General features: G+C 45.1%; 1 protein-coding gene across 1 annotated transcript in view; it reads right to left on the reverse strand.

Moving 5' to 3' along the window:
• Nucleotides 1-20,650, reverse strand: part of CCNYL1 (cyclin Y like 1) — a 52,139-nt gene that overhangs the window by 24,294 nt on the left and 7,195 nt on the right. The window contains exons 2-5 of the mRNA XM_060257249.1: nt 8,254-8,328; nt 5,780-5,814; nt 3,566-3,666; nt 1,544-1,579 (exon numbers count right to left, since the gene is read on the reverse strand). Coding sequence (XP_060113232.1) covers nt 1,544-1,579; nt 3,566-3,666; nt 5,780-5,814; nt 8,254-8,328 — 247 coding nt within the window. The remainder of the gene's footprint in view (nt 1-1,543; nt 1,580-3,565; nt 3,667-5,779; nt 5,815-8,253; nt 8,329-20,650) is intronic.

Here is a 20,650-nt window from a genome sequence, read left to right on the forward strand (position 1 = left end):
GGGAGTCCAATATTTAAGGGACTCCCTCAACCCCAGAGAGCCACACTGAAAAGTAATCGCCTTCCTTCCTTCCTTTCCTGAGAGCCAGTGTAGTGGTTAAGCGTGTGGACTCTTATCTGGAAGGACCGGGTTTGATTCTCCACTCCTCCACTTGCAGCTGCTGGAATGGCCTTGGGTCAGCCATAGTGCTCGCAGGAGTTGTCCTTGAAATGGCAGCTGCTGTGAGAGACCTCTCAGCCCCACCCACCTCACAGAGTGTCTGTTGTGAGGGAGAAGATAAAGGAAATTGTAAGCTGCTCTGAGACTCTGATCCAGAGAGAAGGGTGGGCTATAAATCTGAAGTCTTCTTCTTCTCTCATTCATACCCTGCCTCTCTCCCTGGTGGGGACCCAAAGCGGCTCACATCCTTCACTCCTCCTCCATGTTATCCACACAATAACCCTGTGAGGAAGGTCATGCCGAGAGACCATAATCGGGCCCACAGTCACCCAGTGAGCTTTGAAGGCACAAGGGAAGATTCGAACCTGGGTCTTCAAGATACTAGTCTGACACTCTTAACCGTTATACCACACTGGCTACACACTACTTCAGTGAAGCAACACAACGTCCTCCAGAGAAGAAGAAGAAGATGATGATATTGGATTTATATATCCTTTACCTTCCTCCCCCACAACAGACACCCTGTGAGGTGGGTGGGGCTGAGAGGGCTCTCACAGCAGCTGCCCTTTCAAGGACAACCTCTGCCAGAGCTATGGCTGACCCAAGGCCATGCTAGCAGGTGAAAGTGGAGGAGTGGGGAATCAAACCCGGTTCTCCCAGATAAGAGTCCGCACACTTAACCACTACACCAAACTGGCTTATTTTAAATAATTTTTGTGGGCCGATAGAAGACATAGAATACAATTTAATATACTAACTAAAAAAATCACGAAAGAGGGTATGCAATATCCATCTTTGTTTAATTATTATAAGGCTACCCAACTGAATAAAGTGCACAATTATGTCATCCCAAAAACATCCCCCTCCCCACCTCGGTCCGTGGAAAAATCGTCTTCCACGAAACTGGTCCCTGGTGCCAAAAAGGTTGGGGACCGCTGCTTTAACCCATCTTTATTTATTGAGTTATTACTTTGCATTTCTATCCTGTCCTTCCTGAAAATGGGCTCTGGGAGGGTCACATCAATAAAACAATTACATGATTCTAAAACAGCTAGCTAAAAACAACTTGGAACCGACACATTCCAGAGGTCTAGACAGCTCGATGCTTAAAGTGTGGTTGTGATGGGCCAAAGTGCTCACAGGCATTTCAAAATATTCAGGTTTTATGGTTAAGTTTTTCTCGTGACTTTGCAGTGCATGTTGACCTCTGTCTCTCGACATTAGCTTGTTCCCAGTTTGTGCTGTCAGCTATTTTGGAGCTAACACCAGAATTCTTGCTTAACATAACCAGAAAGAGCTTCAGATTTCTCAGGTACTAGAGAATAAGTTAGAAAGCACTAATGCTACTACCCACAAACAACATTTAAAAAACAAACACGCTTACCTGTTCTTTATGTGATAGTATATTGCTAACGTCACACTGTGAAGAGAGAAGAAAATATCATTTTATTGGCCATGGTTCATGCTTCCTTGACGAGTTTTAAAGGGGGAGGGGAAAGGAAGACTCTCTCCAACAGCTTGCTCTAAGTGCTGCTGTACCACCTAACCCTGACTCTTTTCACATAGGACATGGCTAAAATGGCTACTGTAACTCTGCATGTAATCCGGGAGGCAAAGGGTTAAGAGAATTCTCTCACTCAGTTGCTCCACACTCTCATCTATTAGATGCTGAGTCTCTTTGGCCATTGCTTGTTTTTCATTTTTTTCTCATAAATGGCCTTTTCTCTCATACCTGGGCTTGGAACTGTAGCAAGATAACCTTTTTGAAGTTAATCTGTTCACAATAAGTTAAAATGTACCTACATGAATACGTCACATGAGATAGGGTTCTATTTTTGTAAGTAAAATGTTTATTCTCTTGTTCTCACTGCAGTCAGATCATCTTTGTAATTTGTTTGAACAGTGTTTTCCTGTTAACCGGGAAACGTGAAGGATTGGGGATGCTGCTGTGGCAATTCCAAGGCAACTGATTTTTTTTTACATTCAACCCAATAAAAATGCACTGCTTTTAAAAGCCTCTGCCAGTTCTTGGGGGTGGCTCGAAATTTATTTTCAGCACTGGCTGCAATGCCAGACTTTGGCTTAAACAAAATGAATGTGATTTACACACGCTTTGTCTTTTGCTGGTGTTGAACATATATGCATGCATGATGTTGCCTTCTACTGAGTCAGAACTTGGGTGTGCCAGTGTCTGTTTTATCTACTCTGACTGGCAGCTGCTCTCCAAGGACTAAGCAGAGGTCTTGGACGTCACCCTTTCCCTGTTCTTTTTAAGTGGAGATGCTGGGCACTGAAACTAAAGCCTCCCACAGATGCTCTGCCAATAAGAAATAAACCAGTTGGGCTATAATACCATCTTTAGGATTGCACCAAGTCAGCCTGTCAAAAGTTCCACTCATTAAAGACAGCAGGGGGTGGGGGGCAGTTTATTATTCTATAGCGGGGTGGCCAAACTTGCTTAACGTAAGAGCCACATAGAATAAACACCAGATTGAGAACCGCAAGACATGAACATCATGGGAGGAAGGAAGGAAGGAAGGAAGGAAGGAAGGAAGGAAGGAAGGAAGGAAGGAAGGAAGGAAGGAAGGAAGGAAGGAAGGAAGGAAGGAAGGAAGGAAGGGAGGGAGGGAGGGAGGGAGGGAGGGAAGGAAAGCAACTTTAAATATATTCTCCAACTTGCTGGTTGGCTGACTTAGAGAAGTGATTTAAAGAGATAAATGCTTTCTCTAAGCCAGCCAATGGGGTGATGGGACACAATAAGTGTGAAAGAGCCACATGTGGCTCCTGAGCTACAATTTCGCCACCCTTGTTCTATATACTCGTGTCCATCGTCTGCCCTCTATGTGCTTACTGGATTAATCTGAAAGGAGCTTCACGGTTTTAGCTGAGAACGCACGGTTGTAATTCAAGCATTTCAAAGTCACAAGACAACTTTAAGATATACATAAGTGGAATAAGCCACAGGACAGATGGGAGCCGAAAATCTCTGGAACTGCGGGTCAGTAGCAAATCAACTGACAGACCGGATCCAAGAGACAAACGCAACACACCATGGTTAAATATCCTCCCGATGCCTCTTGATCGAGAGTGTTTTAGAACCAAATACTTAATAGGATGAAACTGCCACCACTAGATGGCAGACACACGAGAGGCCACAACCCCCAAACTCTTCATGCCTTACACAGACTGAACTTCCACACGACTACCTCAGTTCAGCTCAACGGTGCACTGCCTAATTTCATGACGGAGAACTGTTTTGGCTCAATTCGTCTAGAACAGAATTAACCACCTCCACAGAGCCTGCCTGCAGAGAAATACTGGATTATCCAAAACACTTCTAGGCCGTTATGTGAGTTGGGTGCTCCCCCGCCCTGCTGAATCTTCTCCCAGACATGATGGTACTTACCATTTTATTGTGCTCCTAAGATTAGGCTGGCTGACTGTGCTGTCATCGATAAATATTGTAGAACATGAACTATACTTTTTTGTAAGCTGCCCTGGGGAAACCTACAAGGATGAAACAGAAGGGCTGGTATCAACTTACTTTCAATGTCTTTGATTAGTGTGTAATCTGCATATGCGCCAAACACCTTATTATCCATCAGCAGGGCTTTTTTTGCAGCAGGAACTGCATATTAGGCCACACCCACCCTGATGTAGCCAATCCTCCTGGAGCTTAGAGAAGGCCCTGTAAGAGCAGCCCTGTAGGCTCTTGGAGAATTGGCTACAGGGCTTTTTTTGTAGCAGGAACTCCTCTGCGTATTAGGCTACACCCCACCGATACAGTCAATCCTCCAAGCGCTGACAGTAGGCCCTGTAAGAAGAGCCCTGTAAGCTCTTGGAGGATTGGCTACATCAGGGGTGTGTGGCCTAAGATGCAAAGGAGTTCCTGCAACAAAAAAAGCCCTGTCTGTAACAATTATTGAACAAAGTAAAGAAACATTAAGGAGAATCGCTTAAGATGGCGTGTGCAACAATGGAATGGGCACGATTAAAAGAGAGGTCTTTTGGAGTATGATATATGTATAGACATCCAGATTGGACTTCAGTTTAGACTCCAGCATGGGATTTGCCGGACCCTTGGCTAGTACTGTGTTTTGCTCCTGGACACTGGAATATGTTTTTTTTAAAAACAATGACAGAGCAACCTCTGTAGAAAGGCAGGCCTTGAATTCAGCAGGAGCTCACAAGAGCGCAGCTCCTGAACCTTTCGGAGGGTTCCTCCTCCTCCTCCCCACCTACATTGTTCACTGAATAACAGGTGCAGCTGCAGAACAATCCCTGGATTAGGAGAGCAGGCAACCAGCCAGCCACCAGGGCTTTGCCACACCCACAGCAGCCCTCATTAACCCTAGAGAAACCCACCCCACCCTTTCTCCACTTCTGATGTGATTTTGGGTGGCAGGTGGCTTGCTGGCCTTTTGACTGGGGGGGTGGGGCAGCGGCCCAGGAGAGCCCCAGGTGAGCGAGACCTGCTTGGGCTGGCTGGAGCTCTAGCCAGCCCAAGCAGGCCTCACTCACCTGGGACTTCCCTTTCTTGCTTTTGACCGGGGAGCGGGGTGTCAGCATATGCTAATGAGTTCCACCATCCATTTTTCTACAAAACGACCCCTGTAGAAAGTTAACAGTGATTCTGCAAGGCAGCAGTCAACCTGTACGAGGCCAAGTTTGAGCACTGAGAAAGTCACTTCAAATCAAGCAGAGAACGATGCCAGCCGTCACTGTGGCACCACTCAAGCTTTTTGCTCCAGGGCAGGATGCTCAAGACCGTCTTCTCCCATTTCCCCAAGAAGAAACTATGCCTGGTTCTGAGAGAGGGGAAAGCAGGCCAAGGACACTCTCCCCTCAGGGATGAAGTGACACATGCTTAGAGGGCCAGAGGTCTCATTGTTTTCTTGCAGCAGAAAACAGCAAGAGTCCAGCAGCACCTCATAGACTAATAAAATTTGTGGCAGATCTTCAGATCTGAAGTGAGCAGTGACTCACCAAAGCTCGTCCCCTGTCCCAAATTTTGTTAGTCTTTAAGGCGCTACTGGACTCTTGCCCTTTCCTATTGCTACAGACAGACCCATCTTGATTGTTTCCTTATCAAGGACGTATCTGCGCCTATTTCTATACTGCAGGCGGCTGTACTTGGTTGGAGATATGGTGCGCTGGTGAGCTGCACAGCCCGAGACTGAAATCCTTTCCGCTTTAACGGCACACAAAAAGGTACGGTAACTCCCTTTCCAGTTTACAGTGGAGGGTTAAAAAAATACCAAAGCAAGGATTCCGTGTACCTTGAAAACAATGTTTACTAGGGGATTTAATATGTGATTTCTTCTTGAAGACCTATCATTTCAGCTGTCTTATGTGTGAGAGCACAAAAGGGAGGCTCGCAAACCTTCAAATCGCTTCTGGGAAAGTGCTTCTGACTCTCTACCAGCAAGTAGCAGAGGACTGTTTTCAAGTTAGGGCTGAGCAACCCAAATCCCAGTGGTTTTAAAGGGAGAAATTAAATTGTTGGAACAGCTTGAAGCAAAAGAATGAAAACTCTACACTTAACGTTGGTGTTTCTTTTATTAAAAAAAATGACTAGGTTTCTTTACTTACTCTTCTTTTGTCTGTAAGGTATACTTACGTGGTTGATGTGGTTACTTTTCCTCTTTTCTCTCACTATAAAAAGAGAAGAGAGAATTCAGTCAATTAATGTTTTCGTTTTCATCTCTAAAACAGAGCAGGAGGTTGGAGCCTGCTACCCCCAAGATAAAATTTTCAGAAACAACGAAACTGTGGGGAATTTCCCGCACACAAATAAACACAATTTTTGTGGGAAACCTGAAATATATGCAATGCTTTCTTATCACACCTTAATTCATGGTAATGTAAAATGCATTCACAACTTACTACAGGAAATCCTGCAACTTTATGAAATTTAAAAGTATAAATGCCTTAGTTTGCTACAAATAAATGTAGAGATATGCTTAGTATTTGAGCGAGTCTTGTGCTGCCTTAGAGAGAGAAAAGATATTAACTGAAACTAGAAAACAGATTTATAACAGAACTAGTAGTGTATTTGGATAGCAAGGTAAACTTCAGATAATGAAAATGTAATGTATTGTCGTGGATGCATATTAACTGTTGCCAACATTATTCATATTAAAACATATTATAGATATTGTAAGATTATCCACAGCATTAAATAATTCCTGTTTATACTATTTAATGCTGTGGATAATCTTACATTTCACTAAAATAAAATAAAAAGACCTAATCAGACATGGGTTTGTGAGAACTGGAGAGAGAGCCAGTATGGTGTAGTGGTTAAGTGCATGGACTCTTATCTGGGAGAACCGGGTTTGATTCCCCACTCCTCCACTTGCACCTGCTCCAATGGCCTTGGGTCAGCCACAGCGCTCATAGGAGTTGTCCTTGAAAGGGCAGCTGCTGTAAGAGCTCTCTCAGCCTCATCCACCTCACAGGGTGTCTGTTGCGAGGGAGGAAGGTAAAGGAGACGGTAAGCTGCTCTGAGTCTCTGATTCAGAGAGAAGGGCGGGGTATAATATCTGGAATTCTTCTTCTGGAACAGGACTACCACAGTTCATCCTATGGACATGAATGCGAGCAATGATCTTTAAGAGTGCCAGCTGGAACACGAGAACGGCTGTTATCAGAAAGACTGAAAGTTGGGAAGGAGTCATGGGGAATGGCAATAAATCCACTATGTTTCTTGATGAGGAGAGCAGGCATGGGATGAAATCAGAGCTATCGTCTCAGAAGCTGGGGAGCAGCCGTGGCTCAGGGGTAGAACAACTGCTTGGCAGGCAGGAAGTTCCAGATTCAACCCTGGCCACCTCCAGCTAAAGGGGAATGTGAAAGATCTCTGCATGAGACCCTGGAGAGCTTTTACCAGCAGCTGGACTAGGCCAGGAGTGGCCAAACTTGCTTAATGTAAGAGACACAGAGAATTCACATCAGAGGTTTGAGAGCTGCAACACATGAATGTCAGAGGAAGGAAGCGAGGGAGGGAGGGAGGGAGGAAAGTAGAGGTAGAAAGAAAGCAACTTTGACTTTAAATGCACTCTCTCAGCCACCTGCTGAGTTGGCTTTGATTTAAAGAGACAAATGCCTTCTCCAAGCCAACTGATGAGGCAATGAGTCTTCAAGAGCCATGCAATGTGTGTGAAAGAGCCACATGTGGCTCCCGAGCCACAGTTTGGCCACCCCTGGACTAGACAATACTGACCTTGATGGACCCATGACCTGATTCAGTGTAAGGCAGCTTCATGTGTTTGTAACTGGACAAGAACAATGTGTGGAAAGAAGTACTAGCGATTTCATCAGGTGGTGTTTGGGACATTTACTTGCTATTCTGTGTGATAATGCAAGAGATGCAGGAAATTTTAAACCAGGGGTGGCCATACTTGCTTAATGTAAGAGCCACATAGAATAAACATCACGTGGAAGGGAGAGCTGGAGGCAAATAGATGGAGGGAAGGAGAGGTGGAAAGAAAGTAATTTTAAATACATTCTCCAAGCTGCCAGGTGGCTTGGCTTGGGGAAGTGATTTAAAGAGAGAAATGCCTTCTCCAAGCCGGCCAGCGGAGTGGGGGTGGGGCTTCAAGAACCACACAATGTGTGTGAAAGAGCCACAGTTTGGCCACCCCTGTTTTAAACCATCAGGAGTTACCCAAGACAAACCCTCCCAGAGCTGTGCCCTCTAGAACTACTCAGCTTCAAGCTGCACAGGAAACACAAGTGCTTGCCAGGAAAAAAGCCCTCTTAAGCAGATTTCTCCCCCCAGAGCTGGTCATAAGACAATCATTTCCTACTGACAGGCAAACTCCCAAATAAGGAATGCAAATCCTAGTCGTTCTGCCATCCAGGGACAATCAATAGATCACAAACTTAAAATAATAGAAAAATGCCCTGGAACAAAAGGCTTTGTGACAGGCAGTCAATATTTCTGAAGAAAGTAGCTAACGCTTTGACAGAAGAGCAAGGAATGTAACAAGTAGATAAATATTAGAAGGCAAATATTCATTTTGTCCAGTTTTCTCCCACCTTGGGTCAGTTTTTCGGGTGCTTAAAAAAACCGAGCAAAAATTAGCTTACCATCTGTTTGGGATTTGCTCAAGAAAATTGTGCTTGCTCGAGGATGGTCAGATGGATTTGACTCCAATGCTAAATCTGAAAACGGAAAAAGAAGGAAAAGACAGTTATTCCCCAATCCAAGTTTGTTTTGTGAAACAGCAAAGGCAGGACGGAAAAACCACAAGTGTTTTGAACTAGTTCCAAGACAGGGCTGCTAACCCCCAGGTGGGGCCTGGAGCTCTCCTGGAATTACAACAGATCTCCCAACTACAGAGACCAGCCCCACCCCTCGCGAGAAAACAGCAGCTCTGAGAGTGGACTCTATGGTATTCCATCTGCTGAGTGCCCCTCTGTCTGCAAACCTCATCCCCAGACTCCACCCCAAAATCTCCAGGAATTTTCCAACCAGGAGTTGGCAACCTGATTCCTAGATGACTACATAAGAGGCTTCCGTAACAAATTCTACTACGCTAGACACCAAGAGTGGGCATGGCGAACATATTTTCCTCCCTATCTAGTCAAGAAAAGAGCCCTTTTTGGGACGCTATTTAGAAACATGGACTGCGTCACACTCTGTGACATTACTGCAGGCACGGCCAGCTTGCCCACTAGGCAACCGAGGTGGTTGCCTAGGACACCGGGAGGTGGGGGACGCCAAATTAGGTCCCCCCCTGGGTGCCCATGGCAAACACCAAGTTTGCCTGCCTGCACCCCTCCTCGCTGTTGCCTGCCCTCCCCACAGTGCGACAAGCCACTGCTCTCCTTCCCTTTGTCGCCCGTTCCTCCCCCCAGCTGGTCCTTGCCCGCCACTGCCGTCCTTCCCTTTGCAGCGCTCCACTGCTGCTCTGCCCCCGAGCCACGGTTGCTCCTTAATGCCTTGGATGCAGCTGGGACAGCTTCTTATCCTTTGAACAGCCTGCGAGAGACGATTTCGCTCTCCCTCACTTCCGGTTTTGGGAAGGAGGCAAAGTCTCCTATCGCGGGCTGCTCAAAGGACAAGAAGCCATGCCAGCTGCATCCAAGGCAGTAAGGAGCAGCTGTGGCGCGGGCAGGGGGGACAGCAACGGGGTGCTGTGAAGGGAAGGAGGGCGGCAGCAGCGGGCAAGGACCAGTCATGGGGCGGGGGGGGGGGGAGGAACGGACGATGAAGGGAAGGAGGGCGGCGGCAGTGGGGGGAGGGGCAGTGGGCAGGGAGCCTGCCTGGGGTGCCACATGCCCATGGGCTGGTGCTGACTGCAGGCAAGAGGAAGTCTGAACCTCATTCCCCTGGCCCCCTAACCCTAACCCTTTCCCTAACCCCAGAGGTTAACAAGAGGCAAGTTATGATGAGAAGGCCTCAAATGAGACTTCTATGCAGGGCTTCCATTTCTCTTTTGGGACTTGGAAAGCTGAAATGGCAGCATTCCCGGGACCTCAGCAACGCATGTTCCAGTCCCAGTAATTTGGATATGACTTATCAGTCTTACACTGCAGAAGTGGGAACTGGTTATGCTCCAAGGCTGAGCACTTGGAACTCCGATGTCTCAATGGATTTTGGTCCCACTCCCATCCTGTCCAAATCCTATAATGCATCCCTTATTTACACCAAAAAGGAGGAGGAGATAACTGGATTTATACCCCGGCCTTTAGTTGGAGTCTAAGAGCAGCTGCTCCTACTGTGAGGCTGATGGGGCCGAGAGCGCTCTTTTGAGAACTGCCCTTGAGAGAACAGCTCTGAGAGAACTGTGACTGATCCAAGGTGACCCAGCAGGTGCAGGTGGAAGAGTGAGGAATCAAACCTGGTTCTCCACTACATCAAGCTGGCTCTTGAGAATTTCAACAGCCCTGAGTAGGATGACCCAGGCTAGCCTGATCTTGTCAGATCTTGGAAGCTACGCAGGGCTGGTTAGCATCTGGATGGGAAACCCAAGGAATGCCAGGGTCATAACCTGGAGGTGGGCAACTGCAAGCTACCTCTGTTGTCCTTTGGTCCTTGAAAACTTAGCTGTGACCTGACAGCACCTCACATATATGCGTACGCTTTAACAGCTGTTTGAATAGAATTACAAATCCAATTTGGGTAGCTGCACCACAGATGCATCACTTCAAATATGCAGCATATGTAAGAACAACATTAAGCGGCTAACAAATTCAGTAATGCAACTTCAGTTTAGTTTTCCATCATGAGTTTGGGGTGATGGTGCAAACAGCTTTATTTATAATACTGGTTTAATGTCTACAGGTAAAGGTAAAGGTAGTCCCCCCTGTGCAAGCACCAGTCATTTCTGACTCTGGGGTGATGCTGCTTTCATGACGTTTTCATGGCAGACTTATTACGGGGTGGTTTGCCATTGCCTTCCCCAGTCCTCTATACTTTCTCCCCAGCGAGCTGGGTATTCTTTTTACCGACCTCGGAAGGATGGAAGGCTGAGTCAACCTTGAGCCTGCTACCTGAACCCAGCTTCCGCTGGGATAGAACTCAGGATGTGGGCAGAGCTTGGATTGCAGTATGGCAGCTTTACCACTCTGTGCCACGGGGCTTCCTAATGTCTACAGTCTCTCTGAATATTTCAAAGCACTTTTTTTAAAAGAACAAAAACCAACGAAGTCTGAGCAGGAATGGAAATCCTCCAGCGTGGAAATTTCTGCCAGGTCTCAGCCTGAATGTATACCTCATGCTACCCTTGCACAATATGCCTTAGCTTTTGCCATGCTGTAAATAGAAATGGTGTCTTGCGATTTGCAGAATGAAACAAATAAATGGCGTCACAGCTTTTCTACACTAGGAGGCCATTTCAGGTTGGCATTGCTATTTTATCCCTTTATTAATTTTGTAATGAGCATGTTACATGCATCATCATCCTTGTTCTAAGAAACAAAGCCGCATGGAATCAGTCCCTTTAGTTAAGAGATGCTGTGGAGAAATGGTGAAGGAAAAGAACACAAGGAGACAGAAAGAAGAGGTGGACAAGAAAGAGGGACGGAATGAAACCACTTCTCCAAAACACTTAACAGAAAGTAGGTGGCTGATACATTCATTCCAAGGTCCAAGTTCTCATTCTGCACAACTGTACATTTTTTAATATATCTTCATGAGCTTTAAAGGAAACACAGCAGACAGACGATGGGACACAAGCAAAGCAAAGAGAAACAAGAACTCCAGACTCAAGGAGCTGACGACTGACTTTTTCAACACAATAGCCTATGGTATGGGTGGCCAGCTGATGGTTTTGAGTCACAAATGGCCTAACCACACCGAAGCTTGCGAGTCTGCCTATGGCAAGTCCAGGCCTCTCCTCCTGCTGCTCTGCTCTTCACCCTCCTCTCATTAGAACAAGCAACTGGGTTAGAAAAAAAAGCTGCCCTAAGTATTCTAGTGCAGGGGTGTCAAACTCATTTGTTATGAGGGTCGGATCTGACATAAATGAGACCTTGTAGGGCTGGGCCGTGTGCATCATAAAATGCAATGCCAGATAGCAGAGATATAAACTTTATGAAGGACACAGACAAATACGATTAAAGATTTTTTAAAAAACAAAAACAAAACACGCTTCAAAGATTAGCACTCTTGCAATATTTTGTTTATTTATCTCTGATAACTGACTTCACTTGCTCTAAATTATTCTATCAAAAATCTGGAAACAATGTCTGTGATGTAGCAATCTTGAGTATGCTGTTCAGGCATGTATCTGTTAAGCTGCAAACCTACTTTTGATTTACTGACATTCATTACAGAAATCTCGTGGTCACGCTTTGAGCCTGAGACCCAGAGGAAAATATTAAATGGCTGGGTATTGTGTGCTCTTGTACATAAGTTGCTTCAGGTGCTGGTCAGCCAATGGAGAAAATAGCGACTTTGCTCTGTAGCTTGATGGAGCAAGTCTGGCAAAGCAAGCTGTGATGCAGAAGGAAGCAAGAGGGGGAGAAGAAGGCAGGAAACAGTGAACTGCTCGCGGGCCTGATAGGAGCCTTCCAGGGGCCTCGTCCCGCCCATGGGCCGAATACGTGACACAACTCCTCTAGTGGGTGCTAGAATCACATTTCAACATGGGGCTTTATCAGTAATGGAAACAACCAGCATATGCCATGGAGACACCAGGGACATAAGGCGGAGAATTTTCCATTTTCCACCCTGCATATAGATCAAGATGAATAGTCATGTTTGTCGGTGGCAGAGCAAAAGAGAAAGAGGAAGAGTCCAGTAGCACCTTAAAGACTAACAAACTTTGTGACAAAGTATGAGCTTTTGTGAGTTGCTAGTAAGCAGTTAAATTCTGTTTACATCGCTGAATGCCACAAATTTTGTTAGTCTTTAAGGTGCTACCGGACTCTTCCTTTTTTCTACCACCCCACATATGTAAATATATTCTGTTTATCTATAGTTGTTGTCGGGGGTGCGGTGTTACACATCGATCATGTTATAGATGGACGAAATCAGGGATACAAAGGATGGCCCCAAACCCCAGGGTTTGTACGTGGTTCCTTTCCCTCCTTTTGCTAGCATTTAAATGTCCAACTGGAAACATCCAGACGTCAATATTCACAGAAAGCCCACACTGGTGGCAGACACACAGGAGACTTAGGTAGCAATTTTAAAGGTAGGCTTAGCTACTGAGAAGAAACACATCCTGGAACGCAATGCCATTCCAGAGTTCAGAAATGTGGCTTGAAGTTTCTGCCCAGGAGGGATTTACACTGCAGGCATATTGGGAAGCTTGGAGGCTGCCAACAAAAGTTCCTGTTACAATAAAACGGCTCCCGACTCTAGGGAATGCTTCAACATTCATACGGGGACCCAAGCAGAACGCTGACCCTATATACAGCAGCTCTGTTGGCAACTGTATGAATGAAATCCCTTCATTACCCTCATACGTACATTCTAAAAGATGGCAAAAGATTTTGAAAGCTATCTATTTACAACTCACGAGACCTGGCTGAATTACTATGCATTAGTGAAGTGAGTTTCCTGGGGGGGGGATCAAATTGGAGGGGGGGGGGAAATGCACAAAGCTATCTGGTGAATGTGATCTGGTTTATTTTGTCTGATAATATTTGACTTGGCAAAGTTTTAAAAGCACCTTATTGATTTTTGCCCTGACGTGCACAGCCCAGGCTAGCCTGGTCTTGAATTTTGGAAACTTAGAGGTCGGCTCTGGTTAGTATTCAGGTGGGAGACCACCAGGGAAGACCAGGCTTGCTACGCAGAGAAACACAATGGCAAATTGCCTCTGAATTTCCTCTTTGTATTGAAAGCCCCACAGAATCGCCATGTGTTGGCTGAGACTTGACAGCAAAAACAAACAAAAATTGTGCCCCAACAGCAGCAGCAGACAAAAAAACCCAAAACAAGTGTGATTTAAATGTCACAATCGAACAAATTTCAAAATTTTATCAGGAAATTATTTTATTGGAATACTCGTAAATGCTAGATTTACAAAAAAAAGGGGGGGCAGCACTGAAACTGTTGGCAGGAATTTTAACATAGTCAAGGAACTGTGTGTGATATATGTCACTCACATGACTGACCATTCATCTATGTAAACAGAATTTAACTCTTGTCCACGGAGGTCATCTCATCCCTTGTTAGTTCCATATCAGACCGATGATTACAATAGCCTTTGAGCCATAGGAGAGAAGACTTGCATTTTAGGTCTGGTTTTGATTTGCGCTGCATAGGCGAATTTGTTGCTTTTTTAAAAAAATGGATTGTATGTATTTGCAGTCCTCCCCGCCCCCCCACCTCCGCAGTTTGCAAATTAGCAAAATATGCATCTCTTTTCTCAGGGTGTAACTTCTGAAAGTATCTATCCCTTCAACACCCCTATATCAAAATCTTGTGCTATTTACAGCAATGGCCAATACAGAATTTCCAGCTTACAAACTGCAATGCTTCTTACAGAGAGGCCAAGCTCTATGCTTACAGTGATCTTTTGACTCTTCCAGAACAGCCAAATGTAACACTTCTCTTGCTGCCCAAATGTCTGATTGTTTTCAGATTATGAGAGCAGTGATTAGCCCAGCAACCTGGGATCTGCTTTTTTCCTGTTCTTCCTCCCTCTTTCATTTTTAAAAAATACAGTGCAAGCATAGCTGTTAAAATATAAAGTCCTCCTGTTACCAGCTGGCCTCCCCAGTATTTTTTACGGTTATATGTGACTGTGCTGTGTCGCCAGATATTGGCCTGCTTGTTGATGTTGTACTGCCCTCAGATCTTATGATGTTTTATATTTTAATTTGTATATGTTAAAACTTTCGCTGTAAGCTGTTCTGAGCCTGTATGTGGAAAAGGGCAGGATATAAATCTAAAAATTAAATTAAATTAAAATTAAATATAACTTGAATCAAGAAAAAAAAGTTTGAGTCCAGTGGAACCTTTAAGACAAAGTTTTATTTTGCATATAAAGTCCCATGTACATGCAAACGTCTTCAGATGCACACAAAAGTTCCCAGAATAAAACTTTGTTGGTCTTAAAAGTGCTACTGGACTCAAGGTTTATACCACATCAGACCAACATAGCTATCCGTATGAATAAAGGAAAACATCCATGGTAGGCCACAGCCTACCAGAAGACACACACTTACTCTTGCTTACTACCATACAAACCTGACAGTTATGGTCAACCTCTGAAGCGCAGGTTCAAGCACCCCCACCATTTGAGGCTAGATGGGTAGCAACTGGAGACATGGCCTTCTTGGCTGTGGCACCAAAATTATGGATCTTCCTTTCCAGGGAGATGGGGCTGTCCTTTTCCATCACTGTTTCCTAACAGCAGGTAAAGACTTATTTGGTCTGACATTCCTGCAGTGATCCTTCCCTGCCTTGTGTTTTAAATCTGCTGTATGCTGTTTCATATGTATTTTTAGCTGTTTTTAAATTGGTTTTATTAATTTTATTGTCGAGGCTCAAAGTAAATCCAGTAGAATCAACAGAATAAGGCATCCGATAAGAGAAGAAAGATTACAAAAACCTGAAAACAAAGCACGTCTAATGACACGGTATACTAACAATCAGGTCTCAGATTCAGCAGGAGTTCAAAAGAGTGCAGCTCCTGAACTTTTCTGATGGTCCCCCTCTTCCTCCCCACCTGCCCTGTCCACTGAATAGTAGACGCAGCTGCATAACGATCTCTGGATTAGGAGAGAGGGCAGCCAGCCAGCCACCAGGGGCTCTGCCACACCCCAGCAGCCCTCATTAACCCCTGGAGAAGCCCACACCACCCTTTCTCCACTTCCTATGTGATTCTGGGTGACTGGTGGCTTACTGGCCTTTTGACTGGGGGGGGGGGGTGGACCAGGAGAACTCCAGGCAAGCAGGCCTCACTAACCCTGTGCTCTCTTTTCTTGCATTGGGTTGCTTTTGGCAGGGTGGTGGCGGCATATGCTAATGAGCTCTGCCACCTATTTTTCTACAAAATGACCCCTACTAACAATGCCAATAAGTGGGTGATGTATTTTTATTATGCTCTCAGTGGCCCTGGCTGGGCAGAAAGGCGGAGCATAAATATTGTAAATAATTAAAAATGACATTTTGATGGCAATGTATTACCTGCATGTAAGAGTTACACCAGAAGAATATGCTTCCAAGTGCAACACCCAATTTATCTACAGTCTGAGCCACTCAGAAGAAGTGCTGATTGGTCAAAAGGCCCCATGTGCACCTGGGGAAGGATGAGCAAAGTTACTGCAGGAACCAGCCTTATTTACATGGAGCGTCACCACTTATCATCAGCAAAACCAAATGGTAACAATTCTTCCCAGATTTAGGGCAGGTTTCCTCTACACCACCCTCTGAGGAGGCACTCAAAACACGCAACGTCATACGCTGCAGCCTGACACGGGACAGTCCCAAAAAAGCTCAATCTTATTCTGCTGACTGTAAATTGACCCTGAGCAGCAGCTAGTTGCAGGCAACCGCAATCATATTACAGCAAGGACCTACAATATTGCTTTCCCCCATGCTAGAGGAGCTCCCATCCTCCGCTTTCAGTAGCCATCCTCTCCCGAAGGTTTTGATGCAGCACATATTTCAGCCATTAAGTCATCTAATCGCCTCCCTTGGCTTGGCTTAGGTTTCTTCCCCGGTTGGGCTGTCTGACACTGACAGATGACTTCATCCCCGCCTTCCATAGTCCACACAAAGCAAGGGCAACGCGCCGCGCCAACACACAATGAGACAAATATCTGCAGCAAAAAAGCTATAGCTCTGGGTGAAGGGGCATTTCTCACAGACGACGGCGGGGTGCTTTAAAATACGATCTTCAGGCTAAAACAGTCATCGCTCCTTGTCAACCTGCTCATCTAAGAAGAAAACTCTGGCTTCATGCCCAAGGATAAGAATGCAGCGGGGGGGGGGGGGGAGGGAAGATTATTGCTGATCAAGGGACAAAATCAGCTCACATCACTTGTATGAGGTCTTCCATTCATATTCAAATGGATTGTACAAACTGAAAAACTGGCTTGGAAACGAAAAGGCTTTTTAACTTGGGACACAAGCTCAAGTCTCCAACCATGGAGCTAACAAGCTTTCAGCACTGCCAAGTTTGTATCTAATTAGAAGAAGATAATGGATTTATATCCCGCCCTCCACTCCGAATCTCAGAGTGGCTCACAATCTTCTTTATCTTCCTTCCCCACAACAGACACCCTGTGAGGTGGGTGGGGCTGAGAGGGCTCTCACAGCAGCTGCCCTTTCAAGTACAGCTCTGCGAGAGCTATGGCTAACCCAAGGCCATTCCAGCAGGTGCAAGTGGAGGAGTGAGGAATAAACTCGGTTCTCCCAGATAAGAGTCCACGCACTTAACCACTACACCAAATAAAATTACAGACCAAAGCTTCGAGGAAATGGTGATGATAACGACTCTTTAAGCTTTCACTGCTCACACGTACCACCACAAAAGATCATTTAAGACTGGGATCTAAAGAACCATGAAACTGGTTTCAGGAATCCAAACTTTTAAGTTTGTTTTACTCCAGCAAAAGTCCCATATGACAAAATGTCATTGAATCTAAAGGGAATAATATCAAGGGCTATTTGATATATGATGGAAGTATCACTGTGCAGGGGGGTTGGACTAGATGACCCTAGAGATCCCTTCCAACTCTATGATTCTATGAATTGGCTGCTAATTTAAAGACTCATGGGAGAAAAACCCTCACGGTTAGTATAAGCTCCCTGAGGAAACCCACACAGCTATTAGGATCCTGACCCAACAGGCCCTGGACTTTCCTGTTGGTGATGAGGCACAGTGGTTTTACTCCACAAGACAGAAAGCATGTATGATTCATAATCAGATATTCAGTTTGCCAGACACACTGACAGTGCTTGAATCATTCCTCCATAGCTGTGTTCCCCCCTTACCCAATGAAGGAAGGGTATATCTCAGCATTCCAGATAAGACAACCAAGCTGCTAATTAAAAAAAAAAAATTCCAGTGCCATGTTCAGGAACTGAGAAAGGGGTTAATTCTTGCCAATTCATCTTAGGTTGGCTTGTGTTAGGAGACCAAATGTTGATCTTGTGAGTACATCCATGGAAGCAAGTCCCATCAATTTCAACAGGGTTAGTTTCAGGCACGCACAGGATAGCAAGATAATAAGTGGCAGTTCTGGATAACCTGTTTGTAGAAAACCATTTCAGTGCAAATACCTGCCTTGGAGCAAGGCATACTGAGCCTGCCTTGGCGGGGAGGGCGGGATATAAATAAAAGCTTATTATTATATTATATTATATTATATTATATTATATGTATTATACTGTGAATGCAATTTATGCTTCTGGGTGGAACTATTTGAGACTACTGCCTTCTTCAAGAAGTGCCTGGTGAAACACACCTTAAATTTGTTCCCATCAGCTAAATGGCAACATTTGTTTTACTCCCAGCCCTGAAAGGGAGCCCGTTGAAAGTAGCATCAGCAATAAGTACCAAGAAATATTCCCTCTAAGCTGTGGAGTCTTGTGAGAAAAAAATCTACTTCGTGAGCTACTGGCATTAAAGTTGTGGGCTACCGCATACATTAGTTTGCTCTGGGGCCATTTTTCTTGAGCCAAGACAAAAATGTGTGAGCCAGAGGCTAAAAAGCCGTGAGCTAGCTCACACTAACTCAGCTTAGAAGGAACACTGGTACCAAGTGTTCTCAAAACTAGCGGTAAAAGAAAAAGCTATGTTCATTTCCACTTCCTCTGTCCCAATAAAGTCTGATAATTCCCTGTCTTGTAAATGCTGACGTCAGTACAGTTTAACTGGGAACTTTCCTATTCCTTCCAGCAAACAGTATTGCAGCCAATTATCTCTGAGCCCACTTTTTACTGCTTGCATTATGATCTTTATGCTCTATGGTGATGAATCTGAACCATTTATAAAAGGTCATTTCTGCATTTACAGGGTTTTTTTAAGCTCATAAACTCTACTGCCTGAGCTTTTCTGCTGCCACCTGACATTATTTTATTTGACTCTGAATACAGAGATTTTAGTTTTTATGTTATTTTAAAACCACATGGACTTTTTATTTGTTGTACATTGCGTTGGGTGCCTTCCAAGAGAAAGAAAAATATTATGAAGAGCGCTAACATAGTGCAGTGGTGAAAGAAAAGGACTAGGAAAAAGAATTTCAACACCCTTCCACCCAGTTATAAAGGTGACTGCTGGTGCAGACTTAAAGTAAAAAGGTAGTCCCCTGTGCAAGCACCAGTTGCTTCTGACTCTGGGATGATGTCGCATCATGACATTTTCACGGCAGACTTTTTTGCGAGGTGGTTTGCCATTGCCTTCCCCAGTCATCTACACTTTCCTCCCAACAATCTGGGTACTCATTTCACCAACCTCGGAAGGATGGAAAGCTGAGTTAACCTTGAGCTGGCTACCTGAACCCAGCTTCCACTGGGATCGAACTCAGGTCGTGAGCAAAGAGTTTGGACTGCAGTACTGCAGCTTTACCACTCTGCACCACAGGGCTCCTGATGCAGTTACTCCAGTCAAAACTCACTGGTTTCAACAGGCTTCACCTATAGCAGCTCTGCACAGAATATGCATTGTGGGTAACCATGGCCTAGTCACATTTTCATAGCCTAATCTACCTCGCAAGGTTGTTGGGAGGATAGAACAGAAGACACAACAATAATTATTGCCCAGAGCTATTTGGAGGAAGGACAAGATGGAGTACTTACAGCCTTGCTGAAATGTTCTTTTAAAAGAAGGGTTAGACTAAAATTACAACTTGCAGCCACTGTGACTGATTAAAAACCTACACACATAAGAGCCTTGTGCCGCAACAGTCAGCAACAACATTTAAAGAAGTTTTTATGCCCCACTTTTCTCTACCTTAAGGAATCTCAAAGCAGCAAAGTCCCATGTATGTCAGATCCGGCCCTCCTAACAAAATTAGTTTGACATCTCTGCTTTATGTGTCTCAAAGCAGCTTACAATTTCCTTCCCTTCCTCTCCCCGCAACAGGCACCTTGTGAGGCCAGTGGGGCTGAGAGAGTTCTGAGGGGACTGCGACTGGCCCAGGGGCACCCAGCAGGCTCCATCTGGAGGAGGTGTGGGGAATCAAACCTGGTTCTCTGGATTAGAGTCTGCTGCTCTTAACCATGACACCATGCTGGCTCTCGTTTGCCCACATGGCAAGGTTAAGTTCTGTCATCCTCTTGTAACCCTGTTCCCTGCTAGACAAATATTAAGACTCTGCAAAGCGTGTTCACCAATTGCAGGACAGATTATTTGAACTATTCCCTGGTGGAGGATTCACTTATACCAGCCTCCCAGACGATTTGAACTATTCCCTGGTGGAGGATTCACTTATAGCTGCCTCCCAGATCAGCAATAGATTACTTCCACATTTACTTCAGCAGTAAAGTACTGCACCACAGCAACTACTCATACTGCCCGTTTTATGGCTCACTATTCATCTTTGACCTGTCCCATGCACTTCCCACTGGAAGCTCTCCAGTATTTCCTTCTTGGCCACTTCCTGCTCCAGTGAATGGTGAGAAAAAATGCCAGGCATTTTTGGCACCATTCAGTCCACTGCTATCCGCTTGCTTTGTTTCTGCACTAAGCGTGCAATGTCTTCCTAAAAGCGAGAGATCCAGGTGGGCAGCTGTGTTGGTCTGAGGCAGCAGAACAAAGTTTGAGTTCTGTGGCACCATTTCAGACCAACAAAGTGTATACGAAAGCTCCCAACTGGAATAAAACTCTGCTGGTCTTCTGTTGCTGTTGTTCAAATTTTGTTCTTCCTGAGAGATCTGTTGTTTTCCTTTAGCCGTTTGGACAGCGAACAGAAACCCAACGGGTGCAAGCTTTTCCTAGAAGACAACTGCAGGAGTAAGGAAACCTTTCCCAGGAATGAGGGGACGAGAGAGATCTTCAAATGCTTTCACATCCTTCTTTGGAAGACCTCCACTATGTACGAAATGAACAAGGTATTCTAAATACGGTTATCA

Source organism: Heteronotia binoei, chromosome 16 (assembly GCF_032191835.1).
Source record: "Heteronotia binoei isolate CCM8104 ecotype False Entrance Well chromosome 16, APGP_CSIRO_Hbin_v1, whole genome shotgun sequence".
In the NCBI taxonomy this organism is placed as follows: domain Eukaryota; kingdom Metazoa; phylum Chordata; class Lepidosauria; order Squamata; family Gekkonidae; genus Heteronotia; species Heteronotia binoei.